This window comes from Hemitrygon akajei, chromosome 18 (genome assembly GCF_048418815.1).
Source record: "Hemitrygon akajei chromosome 18, sHemAka1.3, whole genome shotgun sequence".
NCBI classification, from domain to species: Eukaryota; Metazoa; Chordata; class Chondrichthyes; order Myliobatiformes; family Dasyatidae; genus Hemitrygon; species Hemitrygon akajei.
Genome location: NC_133141.1, coordinates 78485592 through 78499055, shown reverse-complemented (window position 1 = coordinate 78499055; position 13464 = coordinate 78485592). Strand labels below are relative to the sequence as shown.

Sequence of the window (13464 nt, the reverse complement as noted above, 5' to 3'; positions counted from 1 at the left end):
AACCTTCGTTACATCTTTTCCTGTAGGTGGGCGGTTGAGACAGATGACCAACAACAACAGAGCCAGCACCGATCCTTTCAGCACTCCACCGGTCACAAGGCCTCCAGCCAGAGAGGCAACCCACCTCCTACCACTCGCTGGCTTCTCCCCGCAAGGCCAGGGTCGGATTCAGTTTCAAACACGAGAGAATCTGCAGACGCTGGAGACCCAGAGCCACACACACACACACACACACACACACACACACACACACACTCACGCACACACTCACATTCACACACACACTCACACACACACACAGACACACACACACTCACATTCACACACACTCACGCACACACTCACACTCACACACACACACACTCACATTCACACACACACACTCACACACGCAGACACACGCACTCACATTCACACACACACTCACACCACACACACAAACTCACACACTCACATTCACACTCACACACACATTCATTCACACACACACACACAAACAGACACACTCACTCACTCACCACACACACACACACAGATACACACACACACACACACACTCACTCACTCACTCACCACACACACACACACACACACACACACACACACACACACACACACACACACACACACACACACACACACACACACACACACACACACACACACACACACACACACACACACTCACTCACCACACACACACACACACACAAAGTGCCGGAGGAACTCAGCAGGCCAGGCAGCGTCTACAGAAAAGAGTAAACAGTCGACGTTTGGGCTGGTTCGGTCTCGGCCTGAAATGACGAACGCTCTCTTTACAGCAGATGATGCCCGGCCTGCTGCGTTGTTCCAGCATCTTGTGTGTCCAATCCAATTTACTCTCTTCTTGAAGGCCGAGCGACTGAACCTTCTTGACCAGACTCCCGTGCGGGACCTTGTCGAAGGCCTTACTGAAGTCCATGTAGACAACATCCACAGCCTTCCCTTCATCCACTTTCCCGGTAACTTAGACACAACCTACCGCACACAAAGCCACGCTGACTATCCCTAACAGTCCCTGTCTATCCAAATACTCGCATCTCCAGTCTCTTAGAATAACTTCCAGTAACTTTCCCACTACCGGTGTCCGCCTCACCGGCCCATACTCTCCTGGTTTAGTTTCTGAGCCTGTCTTAAGCAACAGAACAACATCCTCCAAACCTCCGGTTCCTCGCCTGGCGCTGAGGATGATCTAAGTACCTGTGCTAGGGCCCCGGCGGTTTCTGAATCTGTCTCCTGCGGGGTCCGAGGGCGACCTCTGGCTGTCCGGAAAAGAATGCCAAGGACGCGATGCCAGATATCCCGGACCCTGGCACCCGGGAGGCAGCACGCCATCCAGGGAGTCTCGTTCTTGCCCACGGAACCTCCCGTCCGTTCCCCTCGCTAACGCACCCCCCCCCCCATCACCACAGTTCGCCTCTTCTCTCCCCTCCCTTCCCTTCTGAGTCACAGAGACAGACTCTGCTCCGGAGACCCGCCCGCTGCGACTCTCCTCCGCCAGGTGGAATATCTTTTCGCTTTCTCCCAACCAAGCCCCTTCGCGATGAAGCCTCTCAGAGCTGAAGACTCGAAGTCCCCACTCCAGCAAATATTAGTGAGGATAACCGCTGTTCCTCAGCCTTTCTTTTCCTCCGTCGCTCGCACCTCCTCTCCTGCCAGATTCCTTCTTCTTCAGCCTTTTACCTCTTCCACCAGTAACCTCTCAGCTTCGTCCCCCCCCTCTCCCACCCACCTCCCGCTTCACCGGTCGCCTGTCGCCTTGTCCACCTCCCCCTCTCCTACCCCACCCACCTTCCCCCTCACCTGGTCTCACCTGTCACCTGTCAGCTTGTAATCTCCTCCCCCCCACCCACCCACCTACCCCCTCACCTGGTCTCACCTGTCACCTGTCAGCTTGTCCACCTTCCCCCTCACCTGGTCTCACCTGTCACCTTGTCCACCTCCCCCCACCCACCCACCCTCCTTCCCCCTCACCTGGTCTCACCTGTCACCTTGTCCTCCTCCCCCTCCCCCACCCACCCACCTTCCCCCTCACCTGGTCTCACCTGACAGCTTGTCCTCCTCCCCCTCCCCCCACTCACCTTCCCCCTCACCTGGTCTCCACCTGTCAGCTTGTCCTCCTCCCCCTCCCCCACCCACCCACCTTCCCCCTCACCTGGTCTCACCTGTCAGCTTGTCCTCCTCCCCCTCCCCCACCCACCCACCTTCCCCCTCACCTGGTCTCACCTGACAGCTTGTCCTCCTCCCCCTCCCCCACTCACCTTCCCCCTCACCTGGACTCACCTGTCAGCTTGTCCTCCTCCCCCTCCCCCACCCACCCACCTCCCGCCTCACCAGTCGCCTGTCGCCTTGTCAACCTCCCCCTCCCCCACCCCCACCCACCCACCTTCCCCCTCACCTGTCAGCTTGTCCTCCTCCCCCCTCCCCCACCCACCTTCCCCCTCACCTGTCAGCTTGTCCTCCTCCCCCTCCCCCACCCACCTTCCCCCTCACCTGGTCTCACCTGTCAGCTTGTCCTCCTCCCCCTCCCCCACCCACCCACCTTCCCATCACCTGGTCTCACATGTCAGCTTGTCCTCCTCCCCCTCCCCCACCCACCCACCTTCCCCCTCACCTGGTCTCACCTGACAGCTTGTCCTCCTCCCCCTCCCCCACTCACCTTCCCCCTCACCTGGTCTCACCTGTCAGCTTGTCCTCCTCCCCCTCCCCCACTCACCTTCCCCCTCACCTGGTCTCACCTGTCAGCTTGTCCTCCTCCCCCTCCCCCACCCACCCATCTTCCCCCTCACCTGGTCTCACCTGTCAGCTTGTCCTCCTCCCCCCTCCCCACCCACCTTCCCCCCTCACCTGGTCTCACATGTCAGCTTGTCCTCCTTCCCCTCCCCCACCCACCCACCTTCCCTCTCACCTGGTCTCACCTGTCAGCTTGTCCTCCTCCCCCTCCCCCCCACCCACCTTCCCCCTCACCTGGTCTCACCTGTCAGCTTGTCCTCCTTCCCCTCCCCCACCCACCCACCTTCCCCCTCACCTGGTCTCACCTGTCAGCTTGTCCTCCTCCCCCTCCCCCCACCCACCCACCTTCCCCCTCACCTGGTCTCACCTGTCACCTTGTCCTCCTTCCCCTCCCCCACCCACCCACCTTCCCCCTCACCTGGTCTCAACTGTCAGCTTGTCCTCCTCCCCCTCCCCCCACCCACCCATCTTCCCCCTCACCTGGTCTCACCTGTCAGCTTGTAATCTCCCCCTTCCCCACCCACCCACCTTCCCCCACACCTGGTCTCACCTGTCAGCTTGTTCTCCTCCACCTCCCCCACCCACCCACCTTCCCCCTCACCTGGTCTCACCTGTCAGCTTGTCCTCCTCCCCCTCCCCCACCCACCCATCTTCCCCCTCACCTGGTCTCACCTGTCAGCTTGTCCTCCTCCCCCTCCCCCACCCACCTTCCCCCTCACCTGGTCTCACCTGTCAGCTTGTCCTCCTTCCCCTCCCCCACCCACCCACCTTCCCCCTCACCTGGTCTCACCTGTCACCGTCCTCCTCCCCCTCCCCCACCCACCCACCTTCCCGCTCACCTGGTCTCAACTGTCACCTTGTCCTCCTCCCCCTCCCACACCCACCCACCTTCCCTCTCACCTGGTCTCACCTGTCAGCTGGTCCTCCTCCCCCTCCCTCACCCACCCACCTTCCCTCTCACCTGGTCTCACCTGTCAGCTGGTCCTCCTCCCCCTCCCTCACCCACCCACCTTGTCTCCCTCACCTGGTCTCACCTGTCAGCTTGTCCTCCTCTCCCTCCCCCACCCACCCACCTTCCCCCTCACCTGGTCTCACCTGTCAGCTTGTCCTCCTCCCCCTCCCCCCACCCACCCACCTTCCCCCTCACCTGGTCTCACCTGTCAGCTTGTCCTTCTCCCCCTCCCACACCCACCCACCTTCCCCCTCACCTGGTCTCACCTGTCACCATGTCCTCCTCCCCCTCCCCCCACCCACCCACCTTCCCCCTCACCTGGTCTCACCTGTCACCTTGTCCTCCTCCCCTCCCCCCTCACCTGGTCTCAACTGTCACCTTGTCCTCCTCCCCCTCCCCCACCCACCCACCTTCCCCCTCACCTGGTCTCACCTGTCAGCTTGTCCTCCTCCCCCTCCCCCCACCCACCCACCTTCCCCCTCACCTGGTCTCACCTGTCACCTTGTCCTCCTCCCCCTCCCCCACCCACCCACCTTCCCCCTCACCTGGTCTCACCTGTCAGCTTATCCTCCTCCCCCTCCCCCACCCACCCACCTTCCCCCTCACCTGGTCTCACCTGTCAGCTTGCCCACATCCCCCTCCCCCACCCACCCACCTTCCCCCGCACCTGGTCTCACCTGTCACCTTGTCCCCCCTCCCCCCACCCACCCACCTTCCCCCTCAGCTGGTCTCACCTGTCAGCTTGCCCACATCCCCCTCCCCCACCCACCTTCCCCCTCACCTGGTCTCACCTGGCACCTCGTCCTCCTCCCCCTCTCCTACCCACCCACTTTCCCCCTCACCTGGTCTCACCTGTCACCTCGTCCTCCTCCCCCTCTCCCTCAGCTTCTTACTCTGGCTTCTGCCCCCTTCCTGTTCCAGTCCTGATGAAGGGTCTTGGATGGAAACATCGACTGTTTATTCCTCTCCACAGATGTTGCCTGACCTGCTGAGTTCATCCAGCGTTTTGTGTGTGTGTGTGGGTGTGTGTGTGTCTGCGTGTCTGTGTATGTGTGTGCCTGTCTGTGTGTGTGTGTGTGTGTGTTGCTCTGGATTTCCAGCACCCGCAGAATAGAACCGTAGAACCATAGAACATTACAGCACAGAAACAGGACTTTCGGCCCTTCTTGTCTGTGCCGAACCATTTTACTGCCCAGTCCCACTGACCTGCACCCGGACCGTATCCCTCCAAACCCCTCTCATCCATGTACCTGTCCGAGTTTTTCTTCAATGTTAAAAGTGAGCCTCGCATTTACTACTTCATCCGGCAGCTCATTCCACACTCCCACCACTCACTGTGTGATGAACCCCCCCCCCCCCCAATGTTCCCTTTAAACTTTTCCCCCTTCACCCTTAACCCATGTCCTCTGGTTTTTTTCTCCCCCTGGTCTCAGTGGAAAAAGCCTGCTTGCATCCAATATTTTGTGTTTTGGATTATTGGGATGGGGGGGGGGGTGTTCTACTGCTGAGGGAGTGTCAAAGAAGGATGTACTCATGGAATTGAGAAGGAATTTGATCTATTTGAGAGGACCCAGAGCAGGTTCACGAACATGATACCAAGAATGAAAGGGTTAACGTATGAGGAATGTTTGAAGGCTCACTGAATGAGAGGTAATCTCATTGAAACCTCTCTAGGACCAGAGGACACAGATAGAGTGGATGTTTCCTATAGTGGGGGAGTCTAGGACCAGAGGACACAGATAGAGTGGATGTGGAGAGGATGTTTCTTATAGTGGGGGGAGTCTAGGACCAGAGGACACAGATAGAGTGGATGTGGAGAGGATGTTTCCTATAGTGGGGGGAGTCTAGGACCAGAGAACACAGATAGAGTGGATGTGGAGAGGATGTTTCCTATAGTGGGGGAGTCTAGGACCAGAGGACACAGATAGAGTGGATGTGGAGAGGATGTTTCCTGTAGTGGGGGAGTCTAGGACCAGAGGGCACAGATAGAGTGGATGTGGAGAGGATGTTTCCTATAGTGGGGGAGTCTAGGAACAGAGGACACAGATAGAGTGGATGTGGAGAGGATGTTTCCTATAGTGGGGAGTATAGGAACAGAGGACACAGATAGAGTGGGTGTGGAGAGGATGTTTCCTATAGTGGGGGTCTAGGACCAGAGGACACAGATAGAGTGGATGTGGAGAGGATGTTTCCTATAGTGGGGGAGTCTAGGACCAGAGGACACAGATAGAGTGGATGTGGAGAGGATGTTTCCTATAGTGGGGGAGTCTAGGACCAGAGGACACAGATAGAGTGGATGTGGAGAGGATGTTTCCTATAGTGGGGGAGTCTAGGACCAGAGGACACAGATAGAGTGGATGTGGAGAGGATGTTTCTTATAGTGGGGGAGTCTAGGACCAGAGGGCACAGATAGAGTGGATGTGGAGAGGATGTTTCCTATAGTGGGGGAGTCTAGGACCAGAGGGCACAGATAGAGTGGGTGTGGAGAGGATGTTTCCTATAGTGGGGGTCTAGGACCAGAGGACACAGATAGAGTGGATGTGGAGAGGATGTTTCCTATAGTGGGGGAGTCTAGGACCAGAGGACACAGATAGAGTGGATGTGGAGAGGATGTTTCCTATAGTGGGGGAGTCTAGGACCAGAGGACACAGATAGAGTGGATGTGGAGAGGATGTTTCCTATAGTGGGGGAGTCTAGGACCAGAGGGCACAGATAGAGTGGATGTGGAGAGGATGTTTCCTATAGTGGGGGAGTCTAGGACCAGAGGGCACAGATAGAGTGGATGTGGAGAGGATGTTTCCTGTAGTGGGGGAGTCTAGGACCAGAGGGCACAGATAGAGTGGATGTGGAGAGGATGTTTCCTATAGTGGGGAGTCTAGGACCAGAGTACACAGATAGAGTGGATGTGGAGAGGATGTTTCCTGTAGTGGGGGAGTCTAGGACCAGAGGGCACAGATAGAGTGGATGTGGAGAGGATGTTTCCTATAGTGGGGGAGTCTAGGACCAGAGGGCACAGCCTCAGAAAAGGACAGAGCTGAGGAGAAATGGACAGAGATTCAGCCAGAGGGTGCTGAATCTGTGGAATTCATTGCCACAGACGGCTGTGGAGGCCGAGAGATTGGGTATATTTAAAGCAGAGGTTGATAGGTTCTTGACTAGTCAGGGTGTCAAAGGTTACGGGGAGAAGGCTGGAGAACGGGGATAAATCAGCCGTGATGGAATGGTGGAACAGGATCGATGGGCCGAATGGCCTAAATGCTCCTATGTCTGATCGTCTAATCAGACAGGGCTGGGAAGGAAGAGTTTTTCTCGGGAGTGCAGGGAAACCTGTTTGGAAAACTGCCCTCGAGGGAGTGGAGTGCCTCCTCCCTCAATGCGGCCTCATGCCTACCGATCCTCATGCCCCTGGTCTGCCTTGCCCCGCCACTCACATCCTCGTGGCTCTTCTTGAGGTAAGTCTGCTCCTCCTTCATGGCTTGGATTTGCGACTCCAGGTCGGACCTGACGAGCGTCAGTTCGTCCAGCACTTTCCGCAGCCCGCTGATGTCCATCTCCCACCCCGCGTCTGATGGCCAGCTCCGATTCGTACCTGCAGGGCGGGCGGAGGGAGGGAAAGGGCGGTTATCATCGCCGCCACCTCCGGTCACGGTTTACCTTTCTCCCCCCGAGCGTCCGCGATCCGTCCCGTCCCACCCAGACGCCGTCTGGCTTTGCAGTCACCCGGCTGTGGGCCGTGACTTACCTCCGACCGATCAAGCTGAGCTTGTTTTTAAAGGAGCTCAGGATCGGGCAAACTGGATGGAAGTATGAGGTACGTCTTAGAGCCGGCTGGTGGTGTAGTGGTGTGCTTTTTCACCCAGAGAGTGGTGGACCTGTGGAATGCTCTGCCTCAGAAGGCAGTGGAGGCCAAGTCTCTGGATGCTTTCAAGAGAGAGTGAGATAGAGCTCTTAAAGATAGTGGAGTCAAGGGATATGGGGAGAGGGCAGGAACAGGGTACTGATTGTGAATGATCAGCCATGATCACAGTCCTTCCTGATGGTTGAGGGAGTAATAACTTCCTGAACCTGGTGGTGTGGGTCCTGAGGCTCCTGTACCTCCTTCCTGATGGTTGAGAGGGTAATAACTGTTCCTGAACCTGGTGGAGTGGGACCTGAGGCTCCTGTACCTTCTTCCTGATGGTTATGGGGTAATAACTGTTCCTGAACCTGGTGGTGTGGGACCTGATGCTCTTGTACCTCCTTCCTGATGGTTGAGGGGTAATAACTGTTCCTGAACCTGGTGATGTGGGACCTGAGGCTCCTGTACCTTCTTCCTGATGGTTGTGGGGTAATAACTGTTCCTGAACCTGGTGGTGTGGGACCTGAGGCTCCTGTACCTTCTTCCTGATGGTTGAGGGGTAATAACTGTTCCTGAACCTGGTGGTGTGGGACCTGATGCTTTTGTACCTCCTTCCTGATGGTTGAGGGGTAATAACTGTTCCCGAACCTGGTGATGTGGGACCTGAGGCTCCTGTACCTCCTTCCTGATGGTTGAGGGGTAATAACTGTTCCTGAACCTGGTGGTGTGGGACCTGATGCTTTTGTACCTCCTTCCTGATGGTTGAGGGGTAATAACTGTTCCTGAACCTGGTGGTGTGGGTCCTGAGGCTCCCGTACCTCCTTCCTGATGGTTGAGGGGTAATAATTGTGGTAGGGGCTCCTGTACCTCCTTCCTCTTGGCCGCAGCAAGAGGAGAGCAAGGTCTGGATGGTTGATGTCCTTGATGATGGATGTTGCCTGTGTCACCTGTGTCAGCATTCCCTGCAGATGTGCCAAGGCACTCAGAGAGAGAGCAGATTGAGACATTCAACCAGGCAGTGGAAAATTCCCTCCACCCTGCTCTCCTTCTCCAGTTATCAACGCACTGTCAGTGCCCTGACCCAGGGTCAAGGGCAGGAACCTGTACTTTATAAACCCAAGAGATTTTTTTTTGCAGATGTTGGAAATCCAGAGCAACACGCACAAAGTGCCGGAGGAACTCAACGGGTCAGGCAGCGTCTGTGGAGACGAATAAACGGTCGGCGTTTTGTGCCGAGACCCTTCATCAGGACCGGGAGGTGGGGCGGGGGGGGGGGGGGCGGGGAAGCAGCCAGACTGAGAAGTTGGGGCAGAGGGGAAGGTGGACAAGTCAGAAGATGGGAGATGAAGCCAGGTGGATGAAATGAGAAGTTGGGAGGAGTTTGGTGGAAGAGGGAAAGGGCTGGAGAGGAAGGAATCTGACAGGAGGGGAGAGTGGACGGTGGGAGAAAGGGAAGGAGGAGGGACACCAGGGGGAGGTGATGGGTGGGAAAGGTAAAGGGTTGGAGAGGAAGGGATCTGATAGGAGAGGAGAGTGGACCGTGGGGAGAAAGGGAAGGAGGAGGGACACCAGGGGGAGGTGATGGGTGGGAAAGGTAAAGGGCTGGAGAGGAAGGGATCTGACAGGAGAGGAGAGTGGACGGTGGGGAGAAAGGGAAGGAGGAGGGACACCAGGGGAAGGTGATGGGTGGGAAAGGTAAAGGGTTGGAGAGGAAGGAATCTGACAGGAGAGGAGAGTGGACCGTGGGAGAAAGGGAAGGAGGAGGGACACCAGGGGGAGGTGATGGGTGGGAAAGGTAAAGGGCTGGAGAGGAAGGAATCTGACAGGAGAGGAGAGTGGACCGTGGGAGAAAGGGAAGGAGGAGGGTCACCAGGGGGAGGTGATGGGTGGGAAAGGTAAAGGGCTGGAGAGGAAGGAATCTGACAGGAGAGGAGAGTGGACCGTGGGAGAAAGGGAAGGAGGAGGGACACCGGGGGGAGGTGATGGGTGGGAAAGGTAAAGGGCTGGAGAGGAAGGGATCTGACAGGAGAGGAGAGTGGACCGTGGGAGAAAGGGGAGAAGGAGGGGACTAGGGGGAGGTGATGGGTGGGAAAGGTAAAGGGCTGGAGAGGAAGGAATCTGATTGGAGAGGAGAGTGGACCCTGGGAGGAAGGGAAGTTGGAGGGGCACCAGGGGGAGGTGATTGGCAGGTGAGGAGAGCAAAGCGAAGGGAGAGGGGAGGGGGAGAAAATTGCTAGAATTTGGAGAAATCTGATGTTCGTGCTATCAGGTTGGAGGCTAACTAAACGGAATGTGAGGTGTTGCTCCCCCAACCTGAGAGGGGCCTCATCGTGGCAGAAGAGGGGTGGGGGGAGGGAGGCGGCCGTGGACCGACAGGTGGGATGGGGGATGGGGACCGGAATTGGAGTGGAGGGGAAATGTCGGGAGAAGCCGACGACCGACCCCTCCACAGTGTGGTCACTGACAAGGGAACGGCCAAATGGCCCCAGCCAGCCGTTTCAAAAGGGAGATTTGGTGCGGGGCGCCCGCCGACTCACTTGGTTTTGAAGTCGTCCGCGGCCAGCTTGGCGTTGTCGATCTGCAGCAGGACCTTGGCGTTGGCCAGCGAGGCGGCGTTGATCTGGGAAAAATACGGAGGCAATTCACGTGTTTCTGAAACCGAGGGGCGTGTGTGCAACAAGAGCAGCGGGGTCGTGGGGTGGGGTGGGGTGGGGGGCAACGGGCAATAGAGAAGAGTGCTGAAAGACCTCAGTAAATCAGGCGGAGCCCATCACCAGCCGGCGTTCCTATCGCCTGTTCTCCCCCCCCCCCCCTTGTTACTCAGGCCGGGGGTAGGGGAGCAGAGGCATTGGGAACACTTGAGAAACTCTTAGACGGGCACGTGGTTCAGATAGTCCAGGGGACAGACAACAGGGACTCGGTCCGAACCTGGTCGCCCGGACTCGGGAGTGCCGGCACAGACTTCGGCCAAGTTTCTGCAGATGTTCCCTGGAGAGCGTCCTGGATGCGTCACCGTCCGGTATGGGGGTGGGGTGGGGTGGGGGGAGGACTACAGTCCAGGATCGGGAAACGCCACGGAGAGATGCACACTCGGCCAGCTCCATCACGGGAGGGGGCCTGATTGTCAGGTGATCGGAGGAAGGTTGTTTTTTTAAACAAAAAACACGGAGTTGTGTGGGGGGTGGGGGCTGTGGCATGTGCTCCCGGTGTTTGTGGGGGTGGGGGGTGGGGGTGGTAAAGGCAGATACATTTAAGAAACTCTGACACAGGCACATGAGTGAAGGGGAAGCGGAGAGCTTGTGTGGGAAGGGAAGGGCTAGTTCGATCTAGTTCGACCCTACTAGTTGGGGTAGGTTGAAAGGTCGGCGCCCAACATTGTGGGCCGAAGGGCCTGCAATGCCCTGCGCCCCTCAGACAGATCATCCCAGACTGCCTTCGTCCCCCTTGCTGTCCGTGGGACGTGACGTCGGAGTGACGTGGGGGGGGGGGTTACCCAGAGTGGGTATGTCACCGAGGGGCCCCCGCCCCACCCCTCAGATTTCCCTCCAGAGGGCGTTCTAGAGGTGGTCGGTCAGCATCATGGGGAGGGAACCCGTCTGCACGGGATCGGATCGGATTGGAGGTTGGTAAAGGGGAAGACGCAGGAAGTTGCCCCCAAAAAAACCAACTTAGCCGGCTCCATCGAGGACATCTTCGAAAGGACGTGGCGTCCATCATTTAGCCCTTCCCCCCCCCCACCCCCCCATCACCCGGGGGACATGCCCTCTTCTCATATCTACCATCAGGGAGGAGGTACAGGAGCCTGGACACACACACACACACACACACACACACACACACACACACACACACACACACACACACACACACACACACACACACACACACACACACACACACACACACACACACACACACACACACACCATTTTTGCCGCAGGACAGCAAAAGGTTCACGACCTGGGCCAGTGATACTGAACCGGATTTTGTGAAACTGCGAGTCTGGGGGCTGACTGACCTGGGCTCGGAGGTCGCGGATGGTCTCCCAGTAGGAGCCCAGGTCCTTGGTGGTGGTCGGCGTCCTCTTCTCGTAGAACTCCCGGATCTGGAGCTCCAGCTGGCTGTTGGACTTCTCCAGGGCGCGCACCTTGGCCAGGTAAGTGGCCAGCCGGTCGTTCAGGTTCTGCATGGTCAGCTTCTCGTTGATGGCGAACGGCTCCAGCATCCCCGAGCTGTAGCCGCCCGAGTAGAACCCCCCGCCGCCGCCGCCTTTGGCGGAGCCATAGCTGGAGGTGGAGATGCGGCTGCCCCGGGTCGAGGCGCCGTAGACGCTGACGGCGCGCCGGGCTTTGGTCGAGCCGCCCGCCACGCTGGTCCTCACCGTGCGGGACGAGTTGCCCAGGATCACCGAGCCGGTCCTGCGCCCGGGTCCCACGTAGCTTTGGCTCGAGTAGGAGGAGGACATGGTCGGCCGGGAATGGAGTCTCAACACTCGAGAGCTCACGAGTTGTGCCCGGACCGAGGATCCGGTGGACTTTAAGTACAAGTTCTCCGGTGGGCGGTTCTGGAAAGTCCCCCCGCCGGCCTTCAGAATGCGAACGGTCGGGTTCGAGACAGCGACGAGAGGGGATCGGGAGCGATGCCAGAATTTGCCCATTGTTCCGTCCGGTGGAGCAACATACCAAGAGGGAGTATTGGAGCCTCAGGCTCTCCAGAGGAATGTAAACAATTTGTTTACACGACATGCGCCCATGCACAGAAAGATCCAACCTCCCAAGCGACTGACTCAAGGCATCCCACCTAATCTGAAGTCAAGAGCGTCCATTTCTCCAGCTCCCTGGTATTTCTGCCCCCCCCCTCCTCCACCTTCCCTCTTACTCCATCGCACACTCTGTCTCCTTCCTCCCATCTTCACTCCATCTTCCTCCGGTGTCCTTTCTTCCCTCCCTTCCTCCCACGGTCCACTCTCCCCTCCTGTCACATTCCTTCCTCTCCAGCCCTGTCAGCCTGGCATGTGGTAGTCTGACATCATCATTACGTGTCGCGCAGTATGGCATCATCGTTACCTGCCGTCTCGTGTGACGCCGTCATTATGCGCCCTGGGCGATCACGGTCTCCCCACGGCCATGATTGATCTTGGCAAAGTTTTCCTTCGGAAGCGGTTCGCCATCGTCACCTTCTGGGCGGTGTGTCTTTACAAGACGGGTGACCCCCAGCCATTATCAATACCCTTCAGAGATTGTCCGCCTGGCGTCAGTGGTCGCATCACCGGGACTTGTGATCTGCACCGGCTGCTCGTACGACCGTCCACCACCTGCTCCCCACGGTTTCACCTGACCCTGATCGGGGGTGGGGTGGGGGAAGCAGGTGATACACCTCGCCCAAGGGTGACCTGCGGAGCCGCCTCCGACAGAGACAGATCTCCACCCCATCAGCCAATCAGCTCTTAACCTTTCTAGGATCAGAATGGGGTTGAATATCGCAGACGTATTTTGTGAAATTTGTTGTTTTACAGCAGTGGTACATGGCAATGTATGAAATATATTATAAATTACATTGAAAAATATGCCTATTTATTTGTTTGTTTTTGTTTATATAAGATGAGCAGGGCAAGAAGAGAACAGAAGTAGTGAGGTGGTGTTCAAGCGCTCAGTGTCCGTTCAGAAATCGGATGGCGGAGAGGAAGAAGCTGTTCCTGAATCGTTGAGTGTGGGTCTTCAGGCTCCTGTACCTCCTCCCTGATGGCAGAGGGGAAGAAGCTGTTCCTAAATCGTTGAGTGTGTGTCTTCAGGCTCCTGTACCTCCTCCCTGATGGCAGAGGGGAAGAAGCTGTTCCTGAATCGCTGAGTGTGTGTCTTCAGGCTCCTGTACCCCTTCCCTGATGGCAGAGGGGAAGAAGCTG

The 13464-nt window shown here is 57.5% G+C and overlaps 1 protein-coding gene across 1 annotated transcript; it reads right to left on the bottom strand.

Annotated features, from left to right (window-relative positions):
* Nucleotides 1-1244: 1244 nt before the first annotated feature.
* Nucleotides 1245-12204, bottom strand: LOC140741593 (keratin, type I cytoskeletal 19-like). Its single transcript, XM_073071895.1, is given in 5 exon segments — nt 1245-1301; nt 7156-7278; nt 7280-7313; nt 10100-10182; nt 11581-12204. Coding segments are annotated over 5 exon segments (744 nt in total). The 5' UTR covers nt 12028-12204.
* Nucleotides 12205-13464: the final 1260 nt, after the last annotated feature.